Genomic DNA, 11,264 nt, shown 5'->3' on the forward strand with positions numbered 1-11,264 from the left:
TCTCTCAGGAGCTCACAGACTGAAAGAGGTGGATAATTGCAGATCTCGCTTAATAGAGAAAGGAAAATGTATCCCACGCCTCCTACTCTCACTGACATTGTCCTGGGCTAGGGCTGTGCCAACACCTTGCACTCATTAAGGAGAGGGCAAAGTAAAGGGGCGGGGGGGGGGTTCCACAGCCCTGAAAAAGGAGCCAGAGCTGGGCTCTTGGTCTTCCTGGGCTGCCTTGGGAGAGAGGGGCTTTGTCAGGGAGTGACCCGGGGCAAGAACCTGCCTGTCCTGCTGCCTGCTCCCTGGCTGCTCCAGCCACTTTGGTTGTCCGCTCCAGGTTTCGCACGCTGGTTCTTTGCAGCTGTTGGTTGCTGATGGCGAGGCAGGAGTCCTGGGGTGGCTCAAGAGTGTTCCTGCGGTGGTCTGGAGCTCAGGCAAAAGACTTCTCCACACCCCTAACATCTCAGTGTGGCAGAGCCCTGGGATGGGGAGGAAGTGCTGGAGCCAACTTCACCTTTGAAGAGCATCAGATTTGTCCGCTGGACTGCAGAGAGCCTGGAAGCTACTGCCCCAAGTACTTGCTGCACTGTGAGCCCTGCCAGGTTTCCTGCCTCCATGGGCAGGGTCTGGCCATGCTCCTCCTACAGGGCCGGTCATTTCCCCTCCATCAGCTCCCCGTGGGTCCCCACAGATGTTGTATTTTCACTTGTCAAATCTCCACCTAGCTCTGATCTGCGCCTGCGGTGTGCTCTTTGACATACAACTTCTGAGGCAACTTCTTCCTCATCCTGGGTAAGGAAGCTTCTGTTTCTCCACCACGTGCCACTGAAGGACACGGTCATGTCTGCAGTCATACTTCCAAGTGGTAACGAAGATGCTGAGCTGCACAGGTTAACCCAAGAAGGAGCAATCCCACAGAGGAGAGTGGTCTGCAGAAAGGTAAGACCAGTGTCCCAGGGTGGTTTTTTTGTCACATGCAGAAATGCATTTCACATGTGCACACTAACCCTCACAAGTGCGCACACCCACACAGAGCCTACCCGGATCGAGCAGCCGCAGGCTGTGGGGGTGTTTCGAAGTGTTTATGACTCAAGCTCAAGAACACATTGTTAAAGCAAGGCTCTGCATTTTGTTGTTGTTGCTGACTTTCAAGTGAAGTAGGCAGAGACGTGCAGAGTGCTGTCCTACCTGCTGAGAGCATAAAGGGAACAAAAGCTGCCACAAAACCTTACAGCCAAGAGAAATGCCTTTGTAATTTTAGAAACAGAACTGCTGTGGAAACAAGATGTTGTATGAGTAAGTGCTCCTCAGTGGTGGTACAAGCCTAATGCTTCAGGCATCCCTGCGGGACAAGGTTGGTCTGCAATTTGAAATACAAGGGACCTGACTCTCGCTGTGTGCTGTAAAAGGCAGAAAGTAAACTGGGACTAGAAGCTGAGAGGCACAAGCAGGCTGCTGTGGTTACCTGGCACAGGGAAAGCAGGCCCTCTGCTCCCCTGGGTGTGCACGAAGAGGCTGGGCCCTCCAGCCTAGTGGGCACAGCAGCGTCAGTGTTTTTTCCATGGCATGGGCTGTGGAGGAGTTACTGCTAATCGCTGCGTGAGGGAAATGCGCTCAGTGCCTTCTGGAATGCTGCTTTTTGGGATCGTGCCTGTGTTTTCGGAAGCTGCTCCCTAGTACCGTTACAATGAAGGTTTGTCATCCCTCAAGGGTGACTGTCAACTTGACTGATGTTAGTGGCCACAGCAAGCCATCTCCAGCCCAGACAGGTGGGGGAACCAGCAGGTTGCCACCTCATCCCACAAGAGATGAGGGCAAGTGAGAGTTTGAAGCAATCCCCAACTTGATTTCCCCGTTACCCAGCTGTTGATGTGACCCTGCAGTCTGTCCTGAGCTCGGCCCAGCCTCTTGCACAGCTGCCTCCATGCCAAGTGTTCATCCCTCCTCACTCCCTGCTCTTCTGCAGAGCTCTTCCTGGAGGAGCTCGCAGCCTTTTATAGCCATGTCTGGACGAGGCGCGTTGCCTGGGATGGCCGTCTGCCCCATGCGAGCCGGGGAGCCTTCTGCATCTTTCCAGAAAGGGCTGTGTATTTTTTTGGTTGCAGGACAGCAACCCACTTCCTGCACTCTGAGCTGCGCTGTAATCGAGCAAGCCAAAACGTGGTATAGACCAGGAACCCAAGATGCTGACGAGCGTGTTAGTGTGTTAGCCCCAAGCAAGCTGCCCCATCCAAGGCAGCCTGTGCTGAGATGGGAGGTCAGCCCCAGTCTCCAGGCGTCTGCTTTCTATGTGGTCTCACCCCATATTCTGCAGTATACTCTTGGTCTTGTGTGATGTAGAGGTGTATTGTGCTAGACAGCAAGTTCATTTCGGGGCTGTGAGGAAGTCAGTGCTGTAGGTTGCCTCTGGGAACTTGCCAGATACTTGAGGCTTGGTACAGTATTTACTAAAGCTAACCACATCCAAATAAAATAGAGGCTTTGCCATCAGCCCTTTTCCTGTGCGCTGAAACACTCCTTGTGCTTCCCCTGTTGATCTATAGAAATCCTCTGGGTTCTGGCCTTTGCAGTCTCTCTTCTCGGACTGCCTGTGTTACAGTCACTTTAAGCCTGATGCAGTTTGTACTTTTTAATATTAAAGACCTTGAACCACTGAATTGTGGCTCAATAGAATAGGAAAGGACAATGTTAGACCAGCTCAGCTGATAGCTCTGTCTCTGGCATTAGATACACATCTCATTTACGTTAGCAGTCTGTGATCTCATGCAAACATGCCTCTGAGGAGAATCAAGGTGAAATGCCAGGGATGTGGCCCTGGTGACAAGACAAGCTCAAGACAAGCAAATGAGACAGATGCCTGCTGATCAGCTCTTGCCTTGGGGCTTTGGCTGGTCAAGGAGGGGATGAAGGCTGGAGTGAGGAGACAGACTGTCGGCATGACCAACCCCTCGAAACTGCTGTGCAAGAGACCCTGAAGACTTATGAAGAATATGAAACACCACTGAGCAGGACCTCAGGATCCAGGCTGCTGCCCAAGGGCAGGTCGTGTGTAGGAGGTACTGCGCCCTGACCCACCAAGATTACCAGCAGATGGGGAAGCACCCTACAGCACCCCAATTGCCATGACCACCTTGCTTGTGTGTATCAGGTGGAGTGATGTCCAGCCAAGGGACAGGTATGTGTGTTGTGGGTGCGTGTGGGGGTTATGATATGACTCAAGGTTTAAATGGGCCTCAGAGAACCCAGCGGTTGGGATAAGCAGTGGCTGGAGGTTAGCTGTCAGCCAGAGGTGCATATCGTTTCTCAGGTGGGTTTGTTCCCTGGTCTCTCGGCTGCAGGAGAAGCCAGGACTGCCACTCTGCAGAAAGGTTTGCTATGCTGTTGGGGGCATTCCCTACCAGATGACAGGCAACGCCCTTGGGTTTTTCCTCCAAATCTTCCTATTGGATGTCGTGCAGGTGAGTGGCCACATGAGATGGGGTTATCTGCAAATGGGCTTAGCATAAGGTCAGCAGACTGGGGCGAGGGTAGAGTTTGGTGGGTAGCCAAAGCCCTTGGAAATGCTCATCAGAATAGGCATTCAAACTGGATCAAAATTTCATGATGTAAGCATTGGTGGTGGGCGTGCAGGAGATGTTTCCGGGCTGTTTCAATGCTTGGAGTGGTCTCCAGGGTATGCAGATGAAATGTTGGCTAGAGTGAGCCGCATCGTGCTGACTGCTCGCAGCTTTTCGCCAGGACTTCTTTCCCTTTCAAGCTGTGGTTTCCATTTCCCCCCAGCTGGAGCCGTTCCATGTCTCTTTGATCATTTTCCTTGGAAGAGCCTGGGATGCAGTTACTGACCCTGCTGTTGGCTTCCTGGTCAGCAAGAGCCCAAGGAGAAAATATGGCAAGCTGGTCCCATGGTGAGTGTCTGGACTGGAGCCTCAGGAGGGTCTTTGGACTCAAATTCCTTCAGTGCTAGCACAAGGAGACAGCTGGGATGTCTCACTGGGAGTTTAATGTGATTGTGGCTTACGGAGAATTACAAAACTTTAACATCACAAGGACACTAAAGATAACATAACTTGCAGTGGGGTCCATATGTCATTGCAATGAAAAAGGAGGAATGTACTGCAAACTGGAACGCTTGCTGTTTCTCTGGAGCCTCGAGTTTTTGAGGCTGTGGGGTTTGGTGCTCTGAGAGTCCTGTGTGGTGGCACGTACAGAGTTTGGTAGTCAGCTGTGCCATGAGCTCTCCACCAGGGTCTAACCATGGGCAGATCTTGCATGTAAGAGGGGTACCGCTGCCCCCAAGGTTCTGCTGCAGGGCAAGGACTTGAAGTAATTAAGAGAATAAGAAATGTTGGACAACGTAGACATTAGTTTTTCTCTCAGTGTTTGTGTTTAGCCCCTCCAGCCTGACTGATGGACGCTCAGTGGAGCAAAGCTGCTTCCTCGCACAGATCTTGATCTTGCAGTAGCTGGGCTGTTGTCTGGAAGCTAGGGAAGAGGTTGTGCTACATAGCTCAGCTTGTGCAATGAGAAGCGTGACCACCTTATCTGAGAGTTGCATCTGACCAGCTCTTCTTCCTCCCCAGGATCGCATGCTCCATGCCATTTGGGGTGGTCTGCTACTGCATGATGTGGTCCACTCTCTCAGATGCCACCCCCACCTCCCTGAAATTCCTGTGGTACCTACTGATGTACAGCTTCTTCCAGACTTGCATGACTGTAAGGAACATGGTGCCGCCTGGGGCTGACTGTCTTACACACCATCCTATATGGCAAGGGACAGGGGCATGGTCAGCTGGGGGGAGTCCCAGCCTCTGTAGGAAGGGACCTGGAGCAGAGTCTAGGAGAGCTCTAGCTGAAGAGCAGTGAGGGATGCAGGATGCACAGACCGTCCCTGCAGGGATGGTGAGATGGAGTGGTGCATTTTAATGCTGGGGATTTGGGTGGGCTGCCTGTATATGGTGATGCAAACTTCTCCATCACTGGTTTGTGGGAGCAGAGCAAATCACAGAAGAGGAGGGTGAAAAGCCACCTGTGTGCAGGGGTGGCACAGAAGGCAACACTCTCTGCTGTGTGTAGGGACGAGGCAGGTCATGACCAGCAAATCAGGGAAGCAGCAGCTGGAGCTGTGTTTGAACTGTGCTCTCCTTAGTGCCACCACGTGCCGTACTCTTCCCTGACAATGTTCCTGGGAGGAACCCAAAGAGACCGTGACTCGGCCACTGCCTACAGTAAGTATCTGTGCCCCTACAATCCTGGTCTGCCTGCATTCCTGGGAGACCCTCCCTGGAGGAGAGGTGAATAAGTTCCTCCCTCTGGCTCTGAACATGCTGCAGAGTGGATGGGGTAAACCAGGGATATGAAACCAGTCATCTTCTGCAAAGAATTTACCTGCAGAAACATTTCTTAGATCTGTATCATCCCTAGGGGACTCAGGACCCAGATTTATTAGTTCCAAATATTAGAGCATTTACTGCTGGAGCTAAGGGAAAAAATCAGAGTAGGTAGAAATAGCAGGTCTAAATAGCAGGTCTCTTCTGGGGCAGCTCTGGATGTGGGTACCTCCAATTCCATTACCAAAGCTGGTTTCTTACCCTGAGGGATGTGTCCCATCAGCCAGGGAGTGGGACTGAGGTTTCTCTCCTGGTCATCCTGGCAGGAATGGGGATGGAGGTGTTCAGCACGCTTCTTGGGTCAGGAATCCAGGGGCAGATTGTGGGCAGCTACCATGCCCGCATGATGAACAGCTGTTACGTGTCGAACGAGAGCCTGCCCAACAACAGCACCTACAGCCTCACGGACTCGCTGGAGAACATTGTAAGGGCTGGCCCATCTGTCCTGCTCCTCCCGTAAGCTCTGGGGCTGGCTCCGCTGGCTGTGCTGCCAGCTCTGTGTGTGGTACCCGCATTGTCACGGTGCACTGTCTCTCATTTTCCAGCGTAGGGCCTACGTATTTGCATCCCTGGTCCTGGGATCAATCTATTGCCTGTCCTGTCTGATTCTCATCTTTGGAGTCAGGGAAGAGCCTGGTAAGGTCCATTTAGGTGCAGTTTGGAGGGTTCCCAGTGGCAGCGGAAGGTGAGGATGGGGTTGCAGAGGAAGGTGTGAGGCAGAGGGAGCTGGGCACCTATGTGGGGATGGTTCTCTGGGTGTGGAGCTCAGAAACACAACACATACTTGGATACTGAGACCCTCCTCAGTTTGTGCTGGCAGCATCTTGATACCGCGGAGGAGAGGGGAGATGCTCTGGAGGAAGGAAGGCTCCAGCTGCCTGAGAGATCCTGTGGGGAGCCGTGGGCCTGGGGCAGGTTCCGCAGCTCACTGCTTCACACGGAGCGGGTCTCACCAACACACAACCTGCAGAGCTACGCAGGCCAGCCCGAGTGTGCAAAGAGGCAAAATCCTGCCTGTAGCTGACACCACAGCTGTCGTCTCTGCACTGAGACGTCAGACTCCGACAGATCCTCACCCAGCTGAGCTGCACCCTAGACATAGCAGTGCAATCCCCCTGTGCCTCCCACCCCATCGTGTTTGTTCTGGCAGCTCCAGTGCCAGCCCTGCTCTCTCTCCTCTCAGGGCCCCTCAGCCCCCTGGGGAAGGTTGAGCTGCCCTTTGCCAGCTGCCTGAGGATGATCATGGGACACAAGCCCTACACCCAGCTGCTGTGTGGCTTCCTCTTTGCGTCCCTGGCCTTCCAGGTGCGAGACCTGCCATGGCAGGAGGAGAGCTTGGGGGATGAGATGTCCGGGCAAGTTATCCAGACAGTGAACTTGGGACTCCCAGCCAGGAACATCTCCATGTTGCTTTCCCAGATCACACAGGGGATCTTTGCCTTCTTCTGTACTCATGCCGCAGGGCTGGCCGGGAAGTTCCAGCATTTAGTGCTTATCATGTTGGTAAGTGAGCCCCAGGCAGAACTTCCTCATGGAGGGGTTGATCCCTGGGTCACCCCAGCCCTCAAGCATGAGCAGCTCAGCCTTATAGAGTCATGTGCTGCTGTTTCTGCCCATCAGCAAGGACATCACCAGACAGACACTCCCCTTTGGTTCTCTCCTCAGGTCACAGCTTCCCTCTCTATTCCCTTTTGGCAGTGGTTTTTGGGGAGATTCGGAAAGAAAACAGCAGCGTCACTGGGCCTGGCGGTGAGTTTGCCTGTGGCTGTGGACTGAGAAGCCCTGCGAGGGGACAGCCTTGCCCCCAGCCACTCATGGTGTCTCAGTAGAAGAGCTGGCTGGCAGCTAAGGGTGGCCCTGAGTACGGTGTCCTCTGCACTGCGGATGACCAGGAGTTAAGCCAGTAGTTCATGGCAGCCCTGTGCTTCCTTGTGCCTGGCCACTGCTGGTATCAGTGGCCATGGCTTTGCAGAGCTTTGCAGTAAGGTGCAGAGAGGCTGAGAGACCAACCCTGGGCCAGTGGGGAAATGATTTTTTGCAGCATCACTCAACCAAGGGCTTGGGCTCTGAGACTCCATGGCTGCAGATCTGGTGAGCAGCGTGTGATCAGATGCTGTACCAATGCATCAGCATGATGTGCACACGCAGACATCATCCTGTGGCCTCTGTCCTGCTCCAGGATCTTGCATGCTTGATGCAAGTTCTGCCATCTAGCTCTTTAAGAGGCACGGGGAGGGAAGGAAGGGCTGTGCACCATGCTTGGCAGTGGCTGGGAAACAGCCTGCTCATCAGACACGTGTCCCTGGCTCTGCAGTCAGCAAAGAAATCCCATTTGGCATTTTGCAGAATAAGGTGCTCAAATCCCATGGAGGATCTATCTCCAGGTGCCTTCCTCACAGATACTGGGCGCAGCCATAGTAGATCCAGCTTTCCAGTTTAACCACTCAGCTCCATTGCCCTCCATAACTATCCCTTCTTTACCCATGAGGAAGGTTTTGCTGCCAGTGTCAGGCTGTCCAGTGCCTCCACGCTGTGCTGCACTGCACAGGGGACAGAAGCAGTTCTGTTTATAAAATCAATGTGTGGGCAAGGGGGCAGTGTGGCCTTTAGTTGGGCAGACGGGTGCAAGCTGCCTGTGAGCAGCAGAAAGGGTGCATATTGCATATGCTTTTGGTTTTCCTCTTCTTCTCACCACTGCAGCTGATCATCCCAGCCCTGGTAGCCATCACCCAGGTGAGGCACAACTTCCTGGCCTTCGTCTTCCTGGTGATCGTGGCAGGCTGCAGCATGGCTGTGCTCTACCTTTTACCATGGTGAGCAGAGGCACCTCCGAGCCACTTCCCAGGCAGAGAGGAGGGGAAGGCTATTGGGAAAGCACCACCCGTGACGTGCCAAGGCTGCCCGTTTGCTCAATACAGCAGCTTTTGGGCTGCAGAGGGACATGTAGAGGTGGGACTGGGAAGGGACGTGGATGTGATTCAGGGTCCCCCCAGCAGCATCGTTCAGTCTGCGTTCGCATTCGGCAGCAGGATGCCAGTCATTGCGCAAGGCACTGTTTTTCTTCTCTTTTTCTGAAGCAGCTGCCGCACCCTCTCTGTAAGACGCTCTCTGCCCTGTTTGCCTAAGGCAGAGGACAGGCAAAAAATGGTCTCCAGAGTGGGGTTCTGCAACGGCTTTCTGTTTCTCTCTGCTGCTTGGAGAGGCCTGGGAGCAGCTACAGCTGAGTTCAGCTGGCGCTGGTGTGGGTGTCACCGATGTGTATGTGGGGCTGTCTGTCGCCAGGTCCATGCTGCCAGATACGGTGGATGACTTCATGCTGAGGAACCCCAGCTGCCTCAACCTGGAGGCTCTCTTCTACTCGTTTTACGTCTTCTTCAACAAGTTTGCAGGTGGCCTTGCCGTGGGGGTATCGACGCTGAGTTTACAGTAAGCCCCAAACACTACCTCCCCTATTTTGTCAGCCCAGCACAGGCACTTCCCACTACTGTTTTCTAGAGTGTTGACAGGAGATGCTGGAATGAGTCACAGGGGTATCCAAATTTGCCTTTCCAACATCTACTGGGAGCAAGAGGAGCAGAAAGGAGTGGGAATTCCCCAAAACTGGGCCTTCGATACCAGACTCTACAGGAGAGTGACAGACATGCCTACTTGCCTTTCTGTGGTGGCCCAGTGGGGCTGGGGGAAGGAAAACCGTTCTCCTCTTTAGTTTTGCAGGTTACCATGCTGGAGACTGTACGTACAACCACTCTGTCATCCTCGCTCTGCAGCTTCTTATGGCCCCAATCCCAATAAGCCTGCTGCTCATTGCCATAATCATCTTCCTCCTCCATCCCATTGATGAGGAGAGGAGGAAGCAGATGAGGATGGAGATGGAGGCAATGGGGTAAATTCAAGCTTCTTGAAGGAGCTGGGTCACCCAGCATTATTCTGGGTGTCTGCCTTGGTCCTAGCCTGACACAGAAATGTTGTACGGGGAAGGGACTGAGTGTGTCCAGTTCAGCTCCCCCTGGTTGGGCTACAATCCTCTCAAGGGGTGCATTTCCCAAAGGGCTTCAGGGTATTTTGGGGACTGCTGACTTGACGTCAGATTTCATGAGTGTTCTTGTTCCTTTTAAAAGACATCAGGTACAGTGCGGCAGCCGAGAATAAACCCAGGGCTGAAGTGGGTGAGTTCATCGGGAAGGACGCGGATTTGCTGTGCTGTCAGGATGTGCCGCTGTCAGGGAAAGTCATCGCTTCCTGTTGTTTTCTGTTCCCTGTCCCAAAGGCCTGTTTTGCATCCTGACCCCTTCCCTCTCCCAGCTGGCAGGCATGGGACAGGGAGGGGGGTCCTGCTGCAGCCCCAGCCCTGCCACCTCACCAGAGCTGCTTTCTCCCGGGGTTGGCCTCGCCAGTCTTTTGGCAGGTCCTGACAGATCTGGGCAAGGCAGATCCATGCTCTCCTTCTGGGAGAGACTGCAGTGCCAGGGAGGAAAGGCCCCTGCCAGCCCCAGAGCAGTGCTCACACACACTGGCATGTGAAGGTGTCACTTAACCTTGTGGGAAAGCATGCACAAAGAACACAGGGATTGTTTTTGAAAGGAAACTATTTTTGACTGTTTTTTAGGGAGAATACTGCTGAGATACTGCATGCCTCTACTTAGACTGCCCCTTCACAGGGAAAGGTTTAGCATTTCATTGAACAAGGGTGAAGTTCAAGCCAGCAGTGTTTTAAAGCATGTGCAGATACAATGATACCTGGCAGCAAGGTGGTGGAAGCCAGCTCTGCCTGTCTGCCGGGGCCTCGTTAGCTAAGTCACTTCTGGGAAACCAGGAGCTTCTCCATGCAAGAGGCCATGGAAATGGGCTGCACTGCCTCCGGTCAGGCAGCCGGGGAGGGTTCTGGCAGCTTGTCCTGTCTTTTGCCAGCTTGGAAGGTTACAGCAGAAGTGTCAAATGAATGTCAAGAAGAGCTGAGTCGCTTTTAAATCGTAGCCCATAGCTAGATCTCCCGCAGCAGCATCTTGCTAGAGCTGCTCGGCACCCCCACATCTCTCCTGGCAACAGTGAGGGGGCAGTGGGGCGAAGAGAGGAGAAATCAGCCATCTCGTTGCTGGTTGCCCTCAGCTGTGTTCAGCCTTGTGCAGAAGCAGAGAGTGAGGCTGGTTATTTTTAGGGCTAGAGCTGTATCTGACCGTTGGTTGACCTTGCAGCTCTCCAGTCTGGTGCACACTGGCAGGATCTGAGCAAATTACTCCCCAGTTGTGCGCTGAATTAATTTGAAGCCTTAAGTCTTGCGGTGCAACTTTGCGATCAATGGCGGAGATCGTGTTTTAGAGCTGCGTCAGGGCACCGGCAGGATTGTCGCAGCAGTCCACATTCAGAACAATTTCTCAGATGCACAAAAGGCCTCCTTTTCTTTCTCCCTCTTTTTTTCTTTTTTTTTTTTTTTTGTTGTCTTGTTTTCTGAAGTGTGAAGGATGTTCCTTGGGATTGCCTGACTAAGGCTGCGGTCAGGTGTTGGGATGCACTGCCCTCTGCCACTGCGCTGCTTTCAGCCTTGCTGCCTCTGGCTTTACGAACAAGCAAGTGCCTTTGAGCGTCAAGGAAACACTCTGCTGAGAATTTCAAATCCTGCCGAAAGCATGAATTATGTCCAAAGGCAGGCACCCCTTAGGACAGAGGAGTGGGCTTGATCTGGAGCTCCCAACCTGCAGCATGGGCTGTGAATGGGCCACGGGGCGCTGCAGAGCGGGACCAAACCCAGTGCAGAGCAGGGAGCTGCTGCTGACATGCATTGTGCCTGCCAGCCCCACTGCTGCCTGGGGGGGTGCTTGTGTATATCAAATAATGTCCTGTTTATTTTTTACAGCATTAAATCTGAATGGTCATGCTTTTCCTTCTTGG

General features: G+C 53.3%; 1 protein-coding gene across 10 annotated transcripts; it reads left to right on the forward strand.

The window, feature by feature from the left end:
• Window positions 1–269: 269 nt before the first annotated feature.
• Window positions 270–11,256, forward strand: LOC126045854 (sodium-dependent lysophosphatidylcholine symporter 1-A-like). Of its 10 annotated transcripts, none has more exons than XM_049817427.1 (13): window positions 270–930; window positions 3,330–3,449; window positions 3,772–3,896; window positions 4,572–4,704; window positions 5,138–5,216; window positions 5,645–5,802; window positions 5,924–6,014; window positions 6,562–7,127; window positions 8,079–8,191; window positions 8,661–8,804; window positions 9,085–9,261; window positions 9,497–9,544; window positions 10,830–11,256. In XM_049817427.1, the coding sequence occupies exons 1-12, from the start codon at window positions 832–834 to the stop codon at window positions 9,525–9,527; spliced, it is 1,836 nt and encodes a 611-aa protein (XP_049673384.1). In that variant the 5' UTR covers window positions 270–831; the 3' UTR covers window positions 9,528–9,544; window positions 10,830–11,256. The 10 variants fall into 10 exon arrangements, with proteins under 10 accessions (XP_049673384.1, XP_049673383.1, XP_049673388.1 ...); XM_049817426.1 differs by having other exon boundaries at window positions 10,837–11,256; XM_049817431.1 differs by having other exon boundaries at window positions 6,562–6,881; window positions 7,044–7,127; window positions 9,497–11,256.
• Window positions 11,257–11,264: the final 8 nt, after the last annotated feature.

The sequence above is a fragment of the Accipiter gentilis genome, chromosome 14 (genome assembly GCF_929443795.1).
Source record: "Accipiter gentilis chromosome 14, bAccGen1.1, whole genome shotgun sequence".
NCBI classification, from domain to species: Eukaryota; Metazoa; Chordata; class Aves; order Accipitriformes; family Accipitridae; genus Astur; species Astur gentilis.

What these genes read in the sequence shown, in the direction of transcription:
- LOC126045854 (XM_049817424.1), top strand. Translation starts at nt 832, where the DNA reads ATGTCTGCAGTCATACTTCCAAGTGGTAACGAAGATGCTGAGCTGCAC. An exon ending in GGAGAGTGGTCTGCAGAAAG is followed by an intron (nt 931 to 3,329) that starts GTAAGACCAGTG and finishes TCTCGGCTGCAG; the next exon opens with GAGAAGCCAGGACTGCCACT. An exon ending in TCCTATTGGATGTCGTGCAG is followed by an intron (nt 3,450 to 3,771) that starts GTGAGTGGCCAC and finishes ATTTCCCCCCAG; the next exon opens with CTGGAGCCGTTCCATGTCTC.